This window comes from Pezoporus wallicus, unplaced genomic scaffold (genome assembly GCF_028554395.1).
Source record: "Pezoporus wallicus isolate ANWC-B61680 ecotype Strahan unplaced genomic scaffold, APGP_CSIRO_Pwel_v1 contig_5767, whole genome shotgun sequence".
In the NCBI taxonomy this organism is placed as follows: Eukaryota; Metazoa; Chordata; class Aves; order Psittaciformes; family Psittacidae; genus Pezoporus; species Pezoporus wallicus.
The window spans coordinates 8,528,040-8,545,194 of NW_026640599.1; the positions used below are offsets into that span (position 1 = coordinate 8,528,040).

General features: G+C 41.9%; 1 protein-coding gene across 7 annotated transcripts in view; it reads right to left on the reverse strand.

Annotated features, from left to right (window-relative positions):
* The window catches only part of MAP7D2 (MAP7 domain containing 2), a 77,484-nt gene extending 62,548 nt beyond the window's left edge, over positions 1 to 14,936 (reverse strand). For 2 of the 7 annotated variants that reach the window (XM_057419491.1, XM_057419490.1), the window contains exon 1: positions 14,713 to 14,879. In XM_057419491.1, the coding sequence (XP_057275474.1) occupies positions 14,713 to 14,755 (43 nt within the window). In that variant the 5' untranslated portion in view covers positions 14,756 to 14,879. Of the gene's footprint in view, positions 1 to 14,712 lie in introns of all 7 variants that reach the window. The other 5 variants (XM_057419495.1, XM_057419493.1, XM_057419496.1 and 2 more) reach the window with 3 other exon arrangements.
* Positions 14,937 to 17,155: the final 2,219 nt, after the last annotated feature.

The window sequence follows — 17,155 nt, forward strand, 5'->3', positions numbered from 1 at the left end:
TTTCCACATTTATAAATAAACCTGCAACAGGAACATGAGACAAATCAACGAGCTGCTCTAATACAATGATGTCTCTTCACAGAATAAGATCTATAGGCCCTTTCTTTCACTAATGTCAGTTATTCTTTATTAAGCATGGGTTTGCTCAATTTTAGCCATGTGTCTGGAATGCAAAATTCCCTTCTGGAAAAGGAATATTAGCAGTGATACCCTTCTGATGAGTAATTCATTAGAAACAGCAGAAACAGAAGGAGAAAAAAACCTAAAACCTTTTTCATCAGAGGAAGAGAATTCCCACATTCTGCACTATTCATGTAAGTATGTCCATGCTACCACACGCCTGGGATGATTTTCTCCACTCTGCACAGACACTCTGCACAATCTTTCCATTAACTAAACAGTAGGTGGCAAAATCTATTAAAAACAGAACTTGCAAAAACTGCATAGCTGATAGTAGATTTTACACCAGGTCTTTTGTCACTCATGGATGTTATGAACAGGGAACAGGAACGCCCTCTTCTCATCATCTTTGCTTTACCCTTCATTTTACACCTAACATAAGTAAATTAAGACATACTGCTCAAAAATAGCTTCCTCAAAATTTTTCCTAGGCAAAGTATAGCTATTCATGAAAGAAATTCAATCCTGGTGATCACACAGGAAACAAACTTCTGAGGGAACAAAAAATTGTATTAATCTCTCCAAATGAACAACCTATACCTGTCTTAATACATTGTATCAGCCTTTTAAAAACATTATAAAAATGACAATACCAACAGCAAAAGCTGTTTTTGTAACAGTTGAAATGAGAGAGGACAGATGCAGAAATGACACAGAGGCGAGATTAAAATTTGAGAAATTCAGGTCACATGCTTCACCCATCATATCACAGCATCTTAAAAAACTAATTATACACGCATATATGCATCCTTAATCCTATTGCAAGTTGCAAGAGGTGTGCAGATAATGCATTAGAAAATGCTAACAGATTCACTGCTTGTTTATTCCTCATAATTTTTCAAAGCTTTGACACTAAAGCAATGAGCTTTATTCTTGCTTTTAAGTCAACATCTCCATCTTTAAAAGCAACACAACACACACACACTCGCTTTCCAACATCCCCCCCTTTTTTCCTTTTTAATTCAAGCAATTTGAAAAGCTCTGCACCCTTCTAAAGATCAAGTCACAGTCACCAACTAGCAAAAACATCTTCCTTATAAAACTCAAACCTCACCAAGCTAAGTAGAAAGGGAAGCATCAGCAAATCACCTTTACGTTCCTCCTATAGCTTCCAAAAAAAAACAAATTAAAAAAAAACCAAAAAACAAAACAACAAAACCCAGAAGTACAGCTTCATACCCATTACTTCCAGCTCTTCCTAAAATAAAATGGACTGTTTGTACTCTCCCTGGCAATGTATATCTCCCTCCCTGTAGTCTACCCTCTGCCTTCACACACATGTATGAGGACACAGCTTAAAATGCTTTTGCAAAACTCCTCGCATGCACTTGTCTACTACTCTCACCCTGCCAGTCAAACTACTACAGACCTTTCAGCTAGCTATAATTTGAAAGATGAAACATGACAGTAGTAAGGGAAATCTCCACCCTTCTCAATAGTTTACCTTATCTGCTTGGATTAACTTCCCATCTCCTACAAGGGTCTGTGCTATACACAAAAACCCTCAATCCTCCTGTCTGCAATTTGCTGTTCTGCCAACCATTTTAAAAAGCACATGCCTTTGTGCTACAAGCAAAGTGTTAAAAGAGCTGCTGCTTCTCTATACTTAGCAGGCAATCTGTATAGAAGATGAAAATATGTACTATTTTCAAAGGCAAAAAAATTGTAAGGATATTTTACACAATACTCAGAACAGGACATTAATTTTTCTTCCCTTTATTTACACTGCCCTGAACTTTTCATCAAGAGGAGTAAATAAGGCTAAATGCCAAGAATAGCTTTATAATTATTTTGAAAGCTCTTAAATCTGAAGCTAAGCAGTTGTACATGGTCTCATATATTCCCTTCCCTTCAAATATGCTGAAAAAAATTGACCTCAGGCATGCAAGGCTCTGGCAGTGGGTTCCAGTTATAGCTCCTGATAAGAAGCACAGTTCAGCTAAATAAGAGAAAAGGTGATTTTTTTTCTTTCTTTTTTTTTTTTTTGCAAGATAACAACTTCACATCCCTAACCATCTTAGCAACTCAAATCCTGAAACACTGAAGGACAGTGTGTGTGCACTGGGAACAGATCTAGTATTTGGTGATGCTGTAGGTGGCAGCAGGTTCTCTTCTACTCTCTCCTAACCCTAAAATCCCCCGTAAAAATCTTTCAGAAAAACAGCAAAGCTGCTACTGCTTCAGTGATACAATACACTTGACACTGATAAATTCCTCTTTACTGAAGAAATGGTAGCGACCTATACTAAAAGAGTCCCCGTGGGCAAAGATAATGCAAAAAGAGCCACAGCCTGCTACAGTTTAGCTCCAGTTGTGCTCACAGTCTGGTGCTATAAATCCCATCACATTCAGAAGTAAAAATTCAACGCTGTAAGGAAGCATTATGGCTGACATTTTTACTTCTTCCAGAAAGCCAGCAAGCTTGCATCCAATATTTTCCCTTGACAAAGGAAGCTCTCAAACCAAGGAAAGTGAAGACTATTACATTTTTTATGGAAGCTAACCAATATTGTCACTTACCTTTTCATTCACTATAGAGCACAAACAGGTGAAAAATCTAGATAACAAATGAACTGCAGTATAAAAAACAAGAGCCTTGCCTACTTAAATGTACCTACTGAATTCAGGAATTGATAAACATTTAGCAATTACTGCGAGAGTGTGCATTCAAAAATATGCTAGCTGCAGCATTTACAACAAGGAACCTGAAAACTGCATACAATGATGCCTCACGTCAGTGATTCTCTCTTGGTTTAGTTACTTTTAAAAAAATCACAGAAGTATGCATCCTACACCAAAACACACTGGCAAGATATGTCAAAAAGGTTTTGATTTTTTTTCCCCACTTTTCTTTGCTAATCGCAAATTCCACCATTACACCTTTAGTTAATAAACCTACTAACCAGGGCCGCTACATTAATGTAAACAAGAACTGCAGTAGTTTTGGGCATAAGCACAAAAAATCCCAAACCCCATCAATCTAGTAATACCAGAACAGCAGCAGTTGCTTATTCCACACTTTGTTCCATATCCCAAAAGATCTGTCTTAAATTCCCCTAGTCAATGCTTCTTGAAATGAAATAGCAACATTCACACTGAAAATCCGGGACCATACTGGAATACTTTTCAAAGTAAATTAGACATTTGAAGTTTTACTCCCTCCCTCTTGACTAGCACTTATCTAGAACCTGCACTGAGCTGAACAGAACCACCTTGAGCAGCAGCTGCTGTACTGCAGCACACCTATAATAAAACAAGAGATGACAGGAGCCATATCCCAATATAAAAGGCTGGATCACAAAATCCCCTGCACTTGCTGCTACCAAGGGAGCCTCAAAGCTCTTGCATTCACTTCTCCTGTACTTTTCTTCTCTCCACTTCCACATGTCATGAACAAGGAGGCAATTGCTCCTTCTCCAGACTGATGGGCAAGAAAGCTTGCTTGTTTGGACTGTAACTGGTTGGTCTAACAGAAAATACGTTATTTGTACACAAACCTCACCTCTCTGGAAAGATACGTTCATAAACATAGCACTCTCAGCAGAAGGCAGCTGAGTATAGAGCACCTTGCCAGGCCTGATTAGACACAGACTAACTGTGGTCAGATCAAAGTTCAGGATACACCTGTGCAAGAAAAGGCTTTTGTCTGATAGTGGCAACAGGAAGTAGTTCTGCAGAATGCAGGATCCCGTATCGCCATGCACTCAGGCTGAAAGTTGGCACTTACACAGGTATCCTGCCCTCTTCCAGAGTTTTGTTTCACATGTAGATAGAGATCAGAAAATAGAGTTAGGGCTTGAAAAACCTGCCTACCCACAGCAAAAGAGGAGAGGGATGAGTAGGTTGAATTGGCTTTAGTAACAGAAGCCAGTAAATATTTTGGAAGGGAAAAGGAGGAGCCAGAGTTACATGCAGAAGAGGGGATGTGACATTCTGATGCAACAGGAAAGCTTGGAAAAAAGGGAAGAGCAGGTCTACACAAGAAGGATGGCCTTCCTCTAAGCCTGCATTGACAGCAGCAAAAGTAATTAATTCACCTAGGGTAGCAGGCAATGGGACAAAGAGAATTACAGGTATTTTGTCACAAACAGCCAACTGTACCCACCTTCTCTACCTCACTGAGAGGGATTAATGCTAACAACAACAATAACAAAAAAAAAAATCATTAGGAAATTCAGCATCTAAACTTATTACATGAGAACACAAATGATATCAAATGATATTTGAGATTAAGTTCTCCCAAACAAGCAAGAAAGCATTCTGATATTGTTTCTATCCACAGGCAAGAGGACTATCTAACTCTAAGAGAAAAATATTTTTTGTCTTTGTTTCTAGTATGTTTTTACTGATGCACTGAATATTTCTGAATCAAAAGGACAAAGTTAGCTACCACCAGAAGATGAAAAGATTCTTGTGCCTAATAAAAAATTTCAAGACTTACAGGTAAGTTACTTCAATTATGTGCTTGGGTAAATCCAGGACCAGAAACCAAATCCTGCACCTTATCAAAGCAATACCAGCAGATGCACACTGAAAGAGGTTTTCTCTCTACAAACCTGATACCATCAGCCCTTACAAGTTTGTGTAAATGACATCATATTCAATTCCCACAGACCCCAAACTGTGTACTCAACAGTCCTCACTCAAGCTCTACCTACAAATAAATGTGTATTTACTCATTTCACTGCTCCCTAAAAAAGGTAGTTAGCATCTGCCAGACAATGCTGAAATCACCATTTTACTGAATGACACTTAGGAAGAACAGATTTGGTTTATTCTGGCAAGGCATGAAGCAATGGAGTAGATCATGTAGCTGGAAACAAAAATGGGAGGCTGAATGCATTCAAATCTAGTTGGAGTTAAAGCTAGCTTTTAGCCACCGAACAGTTAATCCATACTCCTTTAACATTTTTCTTTCTGGGCCTTTTCAGCTGTCTTGTTTCATGAAGGACTATATAATATAATGGGCCTGAAACACTGCTTCTCAGAATCAGCTCCAGCAGTTCCCAGCCTTTAGGACTGAAGGTCAAAATATGAAAATTACATCTTCCTAGTGCTACCTTTTTTTTTTTTTACCAGAGTTTGTCAAGGTATGTGCGTCACCAGGAGATACCTGGATTCATTTCAGTGCAAAATAGCCATTGGAAAACCATCTTGAAGACTTCTGACCCTCTACTTCTCCAAGTTTGTAACTTAAGGAAGTGTACCATACTGCAACAACCAGTAACTGTTGCAAGGGCTAGGAAAACATTCCTCAACCTATTTGTTTTTTGGTTACCTTTGATTTTCAAAGAGCTCTTTGATACAGTGATTCTCCATTTCTGAACAATAATGCCTGAAGCAGAGGTTAAATGGAATGGAATGCACTTTCTTTTCACCTTTTTCCTCTTCCCATCTCTTTGCCTTCCCTGCAGCTGCCACAAGAAAAACTTGAGAGCTACTTTAGCCCTCTGGGCTCCCACTGCAGGATGCAGGTGAGCTGGCTGGTGAGACGTCAATTCCTGCCAGAGCCCATCTGATGGGTCCAGCCTCCTCCTTGGCATCATGCTTTTCTCTCCCTACGCTCCTGAGCCTGGATGGAGCGGGGTGAGCTCTGCACACAGCAGACTAGAGCATACGAATATATATGGAAGATATATCCAAGTCCTGTGAAAACATCTCTAGCTCTTGGAACTGTAATTTGTGGGACGCTATATATGAGTGTCTCATACAGCATAATGTATGCTACCCTCAGTGCCACCTCCTAGTCACCAGGGAAGACAGCAATGAAGGAGACACTGCTGCTCTGACTAAAGCAGCCATCCTTATGACCTTGTTGGTGGGGGTGAGTGGATGAGAATGGGGGAAAAGGAAAAACACTGTTAGAGAGGAAAATAAAAAAATAGCTTAAAAAACTTCAGGAGTTCACCTAGTAGGACATCAGTTGTACCAACAGCACAGGTGCACCATTATCAACAAGTAGGCAACAGAAGTTCCATGCACTGTGGGAGTTTTACACCAACAGAGAATTCAGTGCTCTTCCAGGAGCATTACTGTGCTATTTTAAACACCTTCTGAGTTGCTACATGGCCTGTAAGTTTGTCACTGTGCTTTAGGGAGCATTCATTACAAGGAATCTCGGCTGCATGAAGATTTCCTTTACAGTCTTCAGTTTGTCTTCAGCATCACAAGCAGACCAGTCATGATAAAAAATGGATTTGAAAGTGGATGTGTTTGTGCTGTGTAACTTGACTTTCAGTTCCATTCACACATCATTTGGACAACTTCACCACAAATGAAATACATTAAGATTCAAAGACAGGCTACATATTCTTTTTAAGACACCTTTGGCAGAATGAGACTTCAAGGAAGACTGGACACAGGTAGTGACTATGGCATGAGAAAAGATATTACAAAACCTCATGGGGAGGAGGGCAGAACCCAACCCAAAATACAGAAAACATACTATAGGGGGGAAAGCAGGGGAGAGATGTGAAATTGCCCTTACAGAATAAAAAGCATTATGAAAACCAAACTCTTCCCATTATCTGGCAGTGCCTCAATCTGTGCAGTTATTTCTGTTTCAGATTTTCTTTCAGTTCATAACTTGATAGTGACACAGAAATTCAGCCTTTTTGCATAATACTTTCTCTAAACAATCTCTCTCCTGTGCATCGCTCAAACATTTTCAGTCAGTGCCACAACCCAGAGTCAGAGAGCCGTAAAACACATCCTGGACCACAACTCTGCAATCTAGAACCTCATCAAAATCCCTTTATGCCAAAGGAAGGTCACCCATTTATTTCACTGCACTATTAAACCACTTCCTATGCCTGCTGAAAATTGCCATGTTTACTCACAACCACAGCACTCAGCACTACTAAGCCCAGGAAATATAATGGCAACACCTACATCCAGTAATAGACCATTAGGCATATAGGGAAAAGATAGCCTGTGGGTGAAGCACCGTTCTCTAAGTAAAGAAAATAAGGACAAAAGTAAAGCCCTACTCACTCTTCCCTTTAAGACAGGGCAAGGAGAACCAGCTCATCCATCATTTATTTTGGAAGCCATTATTGCCTTAACTGTTTATCAACATTTTAAGAGTCCCCAAAGCACATTTGCAGTCCTCTCCCTGAGGTCTCTTTGCCCTGATGCAGTGAGTCTGTACACACACATGCCATATTCAACACAAGCAAGGGAATGAAAATCACTGGCAGGCGAGTCACCAACACTGGGGGGGGAAGGAAAATGCTTCCCTTTAGTTCACACCACCCTCCCAAGGGAAGAGAAACGTAACCCCTTTAATTAAAATACATAAAGTTGCAGCAATGATTTGTGGATAAATATTGCAATACCATTCTATTTTCTCTTCTGGGACAAAAGGAAAGACCCTTGTTGTGTGATCTGCCATGTAGCCAACTTAGAAGCATGAAAAAATATTTTTGTTCCATATGACTGGAGTTGTTTTTCAAAATGAGGTTTATTTTACTTGCAATATAACTGTATGTTGGAAGTTTATTCCAAGGCTAGTTTATTTAGACTTGAGTATTCTTCAGACTATGACTCAATTTGCTGTTTAAGTGGAAAAAAAAACAGCAGTACTCTCTCCCTGACTGGTCAGGGGACGACCTCCCTTCAGCACTCCTGCTGTAGTTGACAAACCCAGGCATGCCGCACTGCCTTAGGAAAATTATTATCTTTCTTTTTTTGATCAAAGGCACATTAAGAATTTCAGTATTCCACCACACCTACAACCAAAATTAATTGCAAACTAGAAATACATGAATGAACGTTCTGCTGAAATAAAGAAGAGCTCTGCTAGCTTCTGCTTGGCATGAGACAAGAAATTTGTTAATTCATATGGATTGGACCATGCACGGCATATTCCCAGATCTTACCTAATTGAAACAAAACCACAATACATCCTCCAGCATCTGGCATTAGAACAGGCAAAACGATCAGATACACTACTGTTACTACCATTTTCTTTAATTTTTTGAGATGCCTTTCCAGTGGCATCCACAAACTGATATATGGTATCATGTATTTTCATCCAACGCATTCTTTTCCATCCTATCAAAACCTCAGGTAGAAGTGACAAATTCTAGAGCCTCATTTTATTTATTAAAATCACTACTAGGAGAAAGGAGTATCTAAGAGAAATTACCCAACAAAGAAAAGGAGATTTATGAAGCTTCATATATTTCTTCTCCTAAAACGGTTGGATGCTCCAATGACAGTTCTAAGGATATGGGGCATAAATCCATTGCTCTTTCTGGGCAAGCAGATGCATTAATGTGCACGTGGAGCCAGCAGGCAGCTGGCTCTGGCATGAAGTATCAACTCAGAAGGTACCCCAGACTAAACTTCTCATCATATCAACCAAGATAATACATATTCAGTGGACTAGTCATCTTGAAAGGTAAATGCAAGCACACATGAATGACTTTAAAAAAAACAAACAAAAAAAAACCACAAGTACAGAAAAAGGAGAGTTTCCAGACTTTTTTCACCCACCAGAAAAACGATTTGAACGCCCAAGACTGCACCAAACATGCATTTACTCTTGTAATGGGAAAACAAAGTTCAAAAAGCTAAAGATTAATGATGCACAGGAAACAATTTCTGCTGTTAAATCACTAGAAGAAATTCAGCTCAACACTATGTTTTTCAAATTATTCCAATCAATAAAAGCACATATGCGTAACACTGGAACACAAAAGGCTGCAGTTTCCATATTGTAAAGAAATTAACAGAAGTGAAACACTGAGAGGTTTGCTACTGGCACCTTTATTTATGCCAAGAAAAACAACATTAAACCACTGGGAGAAAAAAAGAAAACCAAACTTTAGCACACTGAGAAATGAACAGTTTAAAGCAAAATGACTTCTAAGCAAACAGCTACCACAATGCAAGTGTGCAAATCCTGCACAACACCAGGAACACTTGCAGTCATCACTGCTTTGGACATCCTCACTGAAAAGTGGCCTAAAAGCAAAAAGGAACCTACTTGATACATAACTGCAGTTTATGCAAAGCTCATAGAAATGCTTCATCAGTCTCGGCAAATTAGACATTTGTCCACAGGACCTTAATACCACAAGAACAATCAGCTTCTTGATCAAAGGAACACAGACATAAACATATGAAAGTAGTAGCAAAAACTTCCAGATATTCAAGAGCAAAAGAGAAACTGACATCCCAGAATTTAGGGCACAACACTTCCAGAGAGTATTTGGTAAGCAAAAAACATGCACACAAACAATACACTAAATGAAAACCAGCACATGCTTCACAGGACTTCATATCGAGAGGAGATAGATATTAAGCAGTTAAAGAAAAGCATTAACTACTGTGGCTAATTCACAAGAGTTACAGAAAGAAAACGAAGAAAACTAAGATGTAACCAACTGGCATTTTAATACATTAATTCATTACATTTGCAGAAAGCCTGAAATGTATACGCATTATGTATGTACATACATAGAACACATAGGACAATTCAAAAGCAGAAGTAATTCTGTGTGAAACATTTTTATTACTACTTAACTGCAACAAGAAGTACTTTACTAAGATACTTACAACATGCAGATCCACAGACTGCTGCATGCCAGGGTTTTAGGATTTTGAGAGTTTCATGATACAAATGAAGGAAAACAGTGTATTATTTGAATGACAGACACAAAAACTGGCAGATGTGTTACAGTATTTTAAGTAACAAAAATCTTGAGTTTCTTCCCCCCACACCATTTTAACAGTTAGATAGATTTCCAGTTTGTGAAACTCACTTACCCCTTATCTCTACACCCCCATACAGCATCATCAATCACTGCAGAGATAAAACACAGTGAAAGGTATTTCTAAATCTCCTATCTAAAGTGAGTGCAGGATAATACTATGCTGTAAAATACCTCTATGATTAGCCAAGATTTCAGGTAACGTTTTTTACGGGGTGAGATGCTTGAACACAAGTGTATTGGGGAAACTAACACTTCACTTCTTACATGCACTAATTCCAACCACAGAAAATACAGAGGTAATAAACCAGATTGTGATGGAAATACCAAATAGAAGCCAATTACAGCAAAGTAACTCAGAAATAATCTGTCATAAAGCATGCAGGTTAAAAAAAAAACAACAAAACCTATTAGAGTACTGAAAGAACTTTGCCTTTTGATTACTCCAATAACCTTGGCTGAGTTATGGCATTACTACACCTATTATTAAGGCATGTTACCCAGATTTCTTCTCTCAGCCAGTAAGAGAGATTCACAAGAAAGTTAAATTCAGGTGTGTTAAGACAAGTGTATTTAACATACTTACTGTCTTAAACAGTTCACTAACAACTGAGTATAACCTCTCATACACACATTCCCCTTGAATGATAACTGCATCAAACAAGACCTCGAAGATACATAGACCTCACAAAACCTAGTTACCAGGCTGTGAACAACTGTGAGAAGCAACTCAAGGAGGAAGATGGGAACAGGGAGGAGGCAACTTGGGTTGGTTGTTACTCAGTTAAGTTAGCATTCCCATAATCTGTATTATTTTCCTGATCACTTGTATTCTACACACACACACCCCCGGCTCAACCTGTAGGGTCCAGTTATTCATAAAAATTCTATACAAACAATAATTAAAAAAAACAAAACAGGTAAGTGCATGCAGAACTTAAACTGGAAATAATTGCTTCTAGGCTCTGCACAACAGCTTGAGCCAATCGTGAATGAAGGGCGGAAATCTGCACTGCTCTATCAGAGAGTTGTTGCAAAAACCAGGTATCATGAGGAGTAGTCAAGATAACTGGAACAAGCAAGAGCCAAACAAGCTACTCAGCAATACTAACACAGGGACCTTCTGGCAGAGCTGAAACACACAATGAAGAAGTAAGATTTTTGTTTAGTTGTTTTTAATCACCTGAAGAGCCCAGAATTGAAAGCCTAAAGCCTTTCCGTACCCTCGAAATGCATTTGTAAGTAAATGACAGATATGAGTAAAATTTTACAAGTATTTCCCCCATCGGTTTTACTCTGCAGAAATCAAAAGACCGATAACTAAGAAAGTTATAATTGTGTTTTATTTATTCACAAGATGAAAAAAGCCTTACTACATAAAAACTTCATACAATACAAATATGCAGGATATATAGTTTCATTAACATTAAATATGTACACACTCGTTCAATTAGCATGCCTAGAAATAATTACCCAATATAAAAATAAAGCAACCCTAATGCCTTTCCACTGTTATGGATAAGCCACCAAAGCAAGTAGAGGTATGTGACACCATACAAGTGTCTTACAAACAATAGTTTTCAGATGCTTCACTTTCCTACCATGTGCACATCAAGCAATACACCTTTTATTTCTGCAATCTTGATATTCAAAGGCAAGATATATTTCTTCACTGTAATTTAATGAAACTTACTTGGAAAGAATTTTGATTTTTTTTTTTTTTAAGACGAAGTCCATCAGTGTTACAATATATTTAAATAATACAACAATAACCTTGAGCGGATGCAGTGTATTAAACTGCTCTGAACTAAAATTCATAGTACCCAGTGGTAACATCACACAAAAAGCAGCACATGAGTTAACCGTGGGGATTAACAACCTTGAATGTCTGTATACGAGAGAAAACAATGTAGTACAAAAGAAAAAAGAATATAAGTATACTTTCATTAAATCATTTTGGCTTATTAAAAAAACAGTTGGAAAAGCACTGCTATCAAGAAGAAAAACCCACACAGTATTTTTTAAAGAAATACACACCTAAGTTCCTTTCAACTATCCACAAACTATCACTGGTTCTGAGATATACAGTCTGAGTTGGCACAGTATGTCATTTTTTTCTTAAATCCTTTTAGGGTTGACCAACTTTCCTATAAGATAAAAGTATATTTTGTTCTGAAAACTAAAGCATTCGGTATTTCAATCTCTCAGAATATACACTGAGCAAATTTCACTAGGCAGCAAACAAGAAGATGGGAAATACAATACTGAGCAGCTTGTCCTTCAAATGCTATTTAGTCATTACTGTTACTACAGATGGTAGCAGCAATAATGCCTATATTTTGGTCACTCTCCCCAACAAAAAGATTCCTAGTGTCTTCTCGGGCTGTATCATCTCTATTGCTTTCCGCATGCCTTTAATTTTTGGCAAAGGGATACACTTGAACTCCACAAATATTATTTGCTTATGCCACAGAATTTTGCTCCTTTTTGCATAAACCTTAATATAAATAAATAATTAAACAACAGTCTCTTCCCTAGTAGTCAAGAGATGCAAATACCTTTCCTTACTGCAGGCTCATTTATTATTGCTTGATCTGGGCAGACAGTCTGAAGCGATGGACATGCTAGATCTGGTGCCTTGCTTTCACTGCCATCCTAGCAATATTCTCAGCATTGGAGGATCCCAGAGATCAAAACTCAGATGCTGCCAGAGGACTAAAAAGTTTGGGAAGGGCGTCAGTGGCTGTCACTGGGACAGCACTCCCTCGAGGTCAACACAGTGGGAAGGAGCATTTTACTTTGGAACATGTAGGTAAGATTCTTGCTACTCCCGTGAAGAAGATGAGCACTCCAGGACCAAGATGTACACACAAACACATGAACTAAGAGAGCATAATTTTCACATCCATGTTAACGATTTTGGCAGTAGCTATTGTGCTTGCTACAAAATCGTTAACTTAGGTCCCAGAAAGAAAGGTCACATTCTCTGCTGCCACAGATCCAAATCCCATCCACACACATCCGTAAAACACACCATACACACTTTAACACCACATTGTACATCATCTTCTTGCAACAACTTTAAATAAAATAACAGATTTGGCTGAGACCACGCTTGAATGTTTGTGTTCAGATGCCGGTGCTTGACTACAAGTGGTTACATCTGTCTGTGCCTGTCCATGCTCTACAACAGACAAACTGCTTAGTATCATCTTTAATTATACCACGTTGCCTTTTCTGTGGATTCCCAATTGTGGATTCCAAATCTCATACAGGGTGGAAAATAGATGACGTCCTGGTCTATATAACAAGTGAAGCTTTTTTGCAACATTTGCTTCTGAAGTTAGAAAACATAACAGAAAAAAAAGCCCCAAGAATAAAAAGGTCTTGGAAGAGTGCAATTGCATATTGGTCAGATTTCCTTACGCTTTAAAGAAAAAACAAAAAAAAAAATACTAAAATCTGAGCATTGTTTTTCTCACTCTCTCATGCAAAACATGAAAAAAAATGGAGATCCAAGACCTGGAAGTGCTTGACTGCTCAAGTGCAACACCATACACTGGGAGCCACGGCTGCTGAGCTTCAGAAGAAGGAACAGCAAACACAGGCATTGCCAGCTCCCTCCTTGGCTCCCTGCACAGTATTACCTCACAGAAGTCAGACTCGGATTCATCTTCCCACTCCATAAATTTGGGATAATAATATTTGCTTATCTCCCAAAGCAATTGCAAAGCTACATTTAGAAACTACAGTGGCTTAGGACAAGAGGGAAATTAATTCCCTCTTATGCCCTAGGTTTACATGGTTTGCCATCCACAAAGCATACGCCCTGTGTCTGATAATTAAGGTAAAAGTATAACAAGCAGCTGCATAACACCTTAATCACCACTCATCTCGTAGGTCGAAACGTGAAGGAAGAGCAGCCAGACCCACCTCAACACCTACACACGAGGCCAAGAGCTAAGCTCACAGCCTTAGTCCTCACATCTTCCACTGCTGGGGACTCGATCCCTTGCCACATGCAACTCCATACACCGCAGCAACCTCCACCACCTCTCTCACACCGTTTTCGTCCTCGGAAATTAAAAGTTACGTTCACTGAGCAACGAGGAGCCATGCCTATAAAAGGGCTCGGCGTGAGGCGTTCACCCTCGATACCAGCTCAACCAGTTTGCTGCCCGGGTTGGCCGACCAGCACAGGCAGGCCCAGACATCGCTGAAAATGAGGTTTATAAATCGCTCGCTCCCAGCTCTCCACTCCGGGGCAAACCCAAGCAGCCGCGCGCCCCGCGGCACCGCCGGCGGTGGGGGAAATCGCGGCGGCACACACGGCTGCCGGGCGAGCCCAACCCGCCACACAAAAGCTACCTCATGGCAAGTACCTCTCGCACCACTGAGCCGACACCGGGGGAAGGGGCACGCCTGGGGCCTCGGGCCAGACCTTCTGCGCCCCCCGCAGAGCCACCATCCGCCGGCCGCCCGCTGCTCCGGCACTCCCGCGACTCCACCCGAGGAAAACCCGCCTCATACCCCCGAGGGGCCGGGGCCGGCCCCCCTCCGCGCCCCACGGTGACCCTGTGCCCAGCCCGAGATGGCGGACGGACCCTTCCGCCACCGCCCGCCCAGCGCCGTGCCGGCCAGCACCTGCCTGGCGTGTGGAGGAGAGACCCTCGCCGGCTCTGTCAGCCCCGGCCCGAAGAGGGAAGGGACGGGACAGCGCAGGGGATAGCTGAGGGAGGAAAGAAGGGAGAGAGGCGGGCGGACGAACCACCGCCCTCCGGCACCTTGCGGGGCCACAGACTTATCCCCTTACCTGTCGCCCGCGGGTAGCTGCGCGCAGCCCCCGGCTCCGCCATCTTCCTCAGCCGGTGGCCACCACCACCGCCTCCTGCTGCCGCCGCTCCGGTCCGCGGCGCCCAGTGGCCGCCGCACAGGCGCACTGCCCACCCCGCGGCACCTGACACGGCGCGGCAGGCGAGCGGGGAGGAGCGGGACGAGGGCCGGGCACGGTAGCCGACGACAGGCTGATGGCACTCGGCGGCGGCTTCTTACCCGGGGCTGCCTGCGCTGGGTGGGAGCGGCTCCCGCACCGCCAGGTGCTGCCGCTGCCCCGCCCCGCCGGTCGTTACTCGGTGGAGCCGAGCTTCACGCCGGTCCCTGCAGCACCTTGGCCGGCGGAACGGAGGGAGCCGGGTTTGGCTGCGGGGACCGCCGGGGTGTCAACTCGTGTCGGAAGGCTGTGCCCCTTAGGCGCGGGCAGCGCGGCCGAAGCCGTGCGTTAGTGACTAGGCACATTTAATTGGTTTATCTCGGAGAGCCAAGACACATGCCCCCGGCTTCCTTGGAGGTCCTGCCGATTTTTCCAGATTTTTCCATTCAGGAGGCTGTGTGTGCTGTTTGCAGCTATGTGCCACCTGGGCTAGAGGGATGGCACTGGAGAAAGGCAGGAGCATGCCTTCCTGATCCAGCTGCTGCTAGAGGGTCCATCCCTAAGTGGTGCCCGGGCACAGACCTAAGGATGCCTTTCGGGCTGGGCTTGGCTGCCATTTTGCCCTCAGTTTTATAAGAAGACAAATAAAGAAACATACGCTTTTTTTCTATTGAGCATTTATATGCTAGCAGTCAAAAAAAAAAAAAAACTTCACAAAAAACCACTGAGAAGTTGAACACACAACTTGCCTATTTGTTGTCCTTCCACCTTCCAGTTTCTGCTGCGTCTTGGCCATGTGGGAACGGTTGCAGTGCCTCAGGGACACACACGGGGACCTTGGGCATGGGGCAGCTCCTGCTTCACTGTCTTGAGGCATCACCAGAACTTGTCCTAGGTGCTAAACACCTTCTTGCCTCCTCTGCAATGCCGGTTTACCAAAATTGAAATTTAAGACATATTTAATGCTCCCACTTTCCATTCTTAATCCTTCTGTTATTTTTGTCTAGCAATTATATCATTTTTTTACCTGAAAATAGAGACCATGGTCAATATAAGGGGGTAGAGGAAGAAAGTATTTTCTGCTCAGGTTTTTTTGGAAAGCATTTTCTTTGGTATGCCCAAATAAGAAGAACGTGAGGGAGTCCAGGGGAGGGCCACAAAGATGATCAGAGGGCTGGAGCATGTCTCCTATGAGGGCAGGCTGAGAGAGTTGAGATTGTTCAACCTGGAGAAGGCTCTGGGGAGACCTTAGAGCAGCTTCCAGTACGTGAAGGGGGCCACAAGGAATCTGGAGAGGGGCTGTTTAGGAGGGCCTGTAGTGATCGAACAAGGGCGAATGGCTTTAAACTAGAAGAGAATAGGTTTGGATTTCGAAGAAATTCTTCCCTGTGAGGGTTGTGAGGCCCTGGCACAGGTTGCCCAGAGAAGCTGTGGATGCCCCATCCCTGGCAGTGTTCAAGGCCAGGCTGATGGGGCTTTGAGCAACCTGGTCCAGTGGAAGGTGTCCCTGGCCATGGTAGGGGGCTTGGAATTGGATGATCTTAAAGTCCTTTCCAACCCAAACCATTCTATGATTCTGTGATTTTATAATGTGTCTCCCAGTAAATTGCTATTTTTTATTAAGTGCAAATTACTCCACTGGGGCAGTGGTCAGCAATTTGTCTTCCATCTATACATTAAAGTGGTGTCCTCATGTTGGGGTTCACACATCCCAATAAAAGTTTAACTAGACATACTTAGTTTTTCTTGGTATATTGAGTAACAGTTATTCCTAACCTTGCTTTAGCATTGAAAGACTTCATTTTCATTGTTTATAACTGCGGCACTTGTAAAAGTGTCAACTGACATTTTCATGCCAGCTGTTTCTCAGGCTAAACTTCTGTCAAGGGCCTTCACTTAAAATTATTCTACCTGCATAAAGATGAAATTGTACTTCTTTGCTCATGTTACGGAAGAAGAATCCTACCTGTCTTACTGTAGCTGTACCTCATGATTTCCAGGGGCTCCTTTGGCAACAAAACCAAAAGAAGGATGACTCCCCTGTAATCTTAATTGATCTCCAGCCTCTTGGTGCCTCACAAACATGCACGAAAGAACAGCTGGTTTCAGTGCAAGTAACATGGTCTTAGTGCTGAGGGAACAGGAACAGAGAAGATGAGATTCCAGCACTGGGAATTAGGAAAGCAGGGAATGGATGTGAGGATACTAAGGAACAGGAAAAGATGGAGGAGTATAGCCAGAAGCTGGAGAAGGAAGTATGAGGGTCTCAGCAAGGAGGATATTTGGGCAGGAGGCAGTGGTTGGGTTGAGAAAGACTAATAGGACC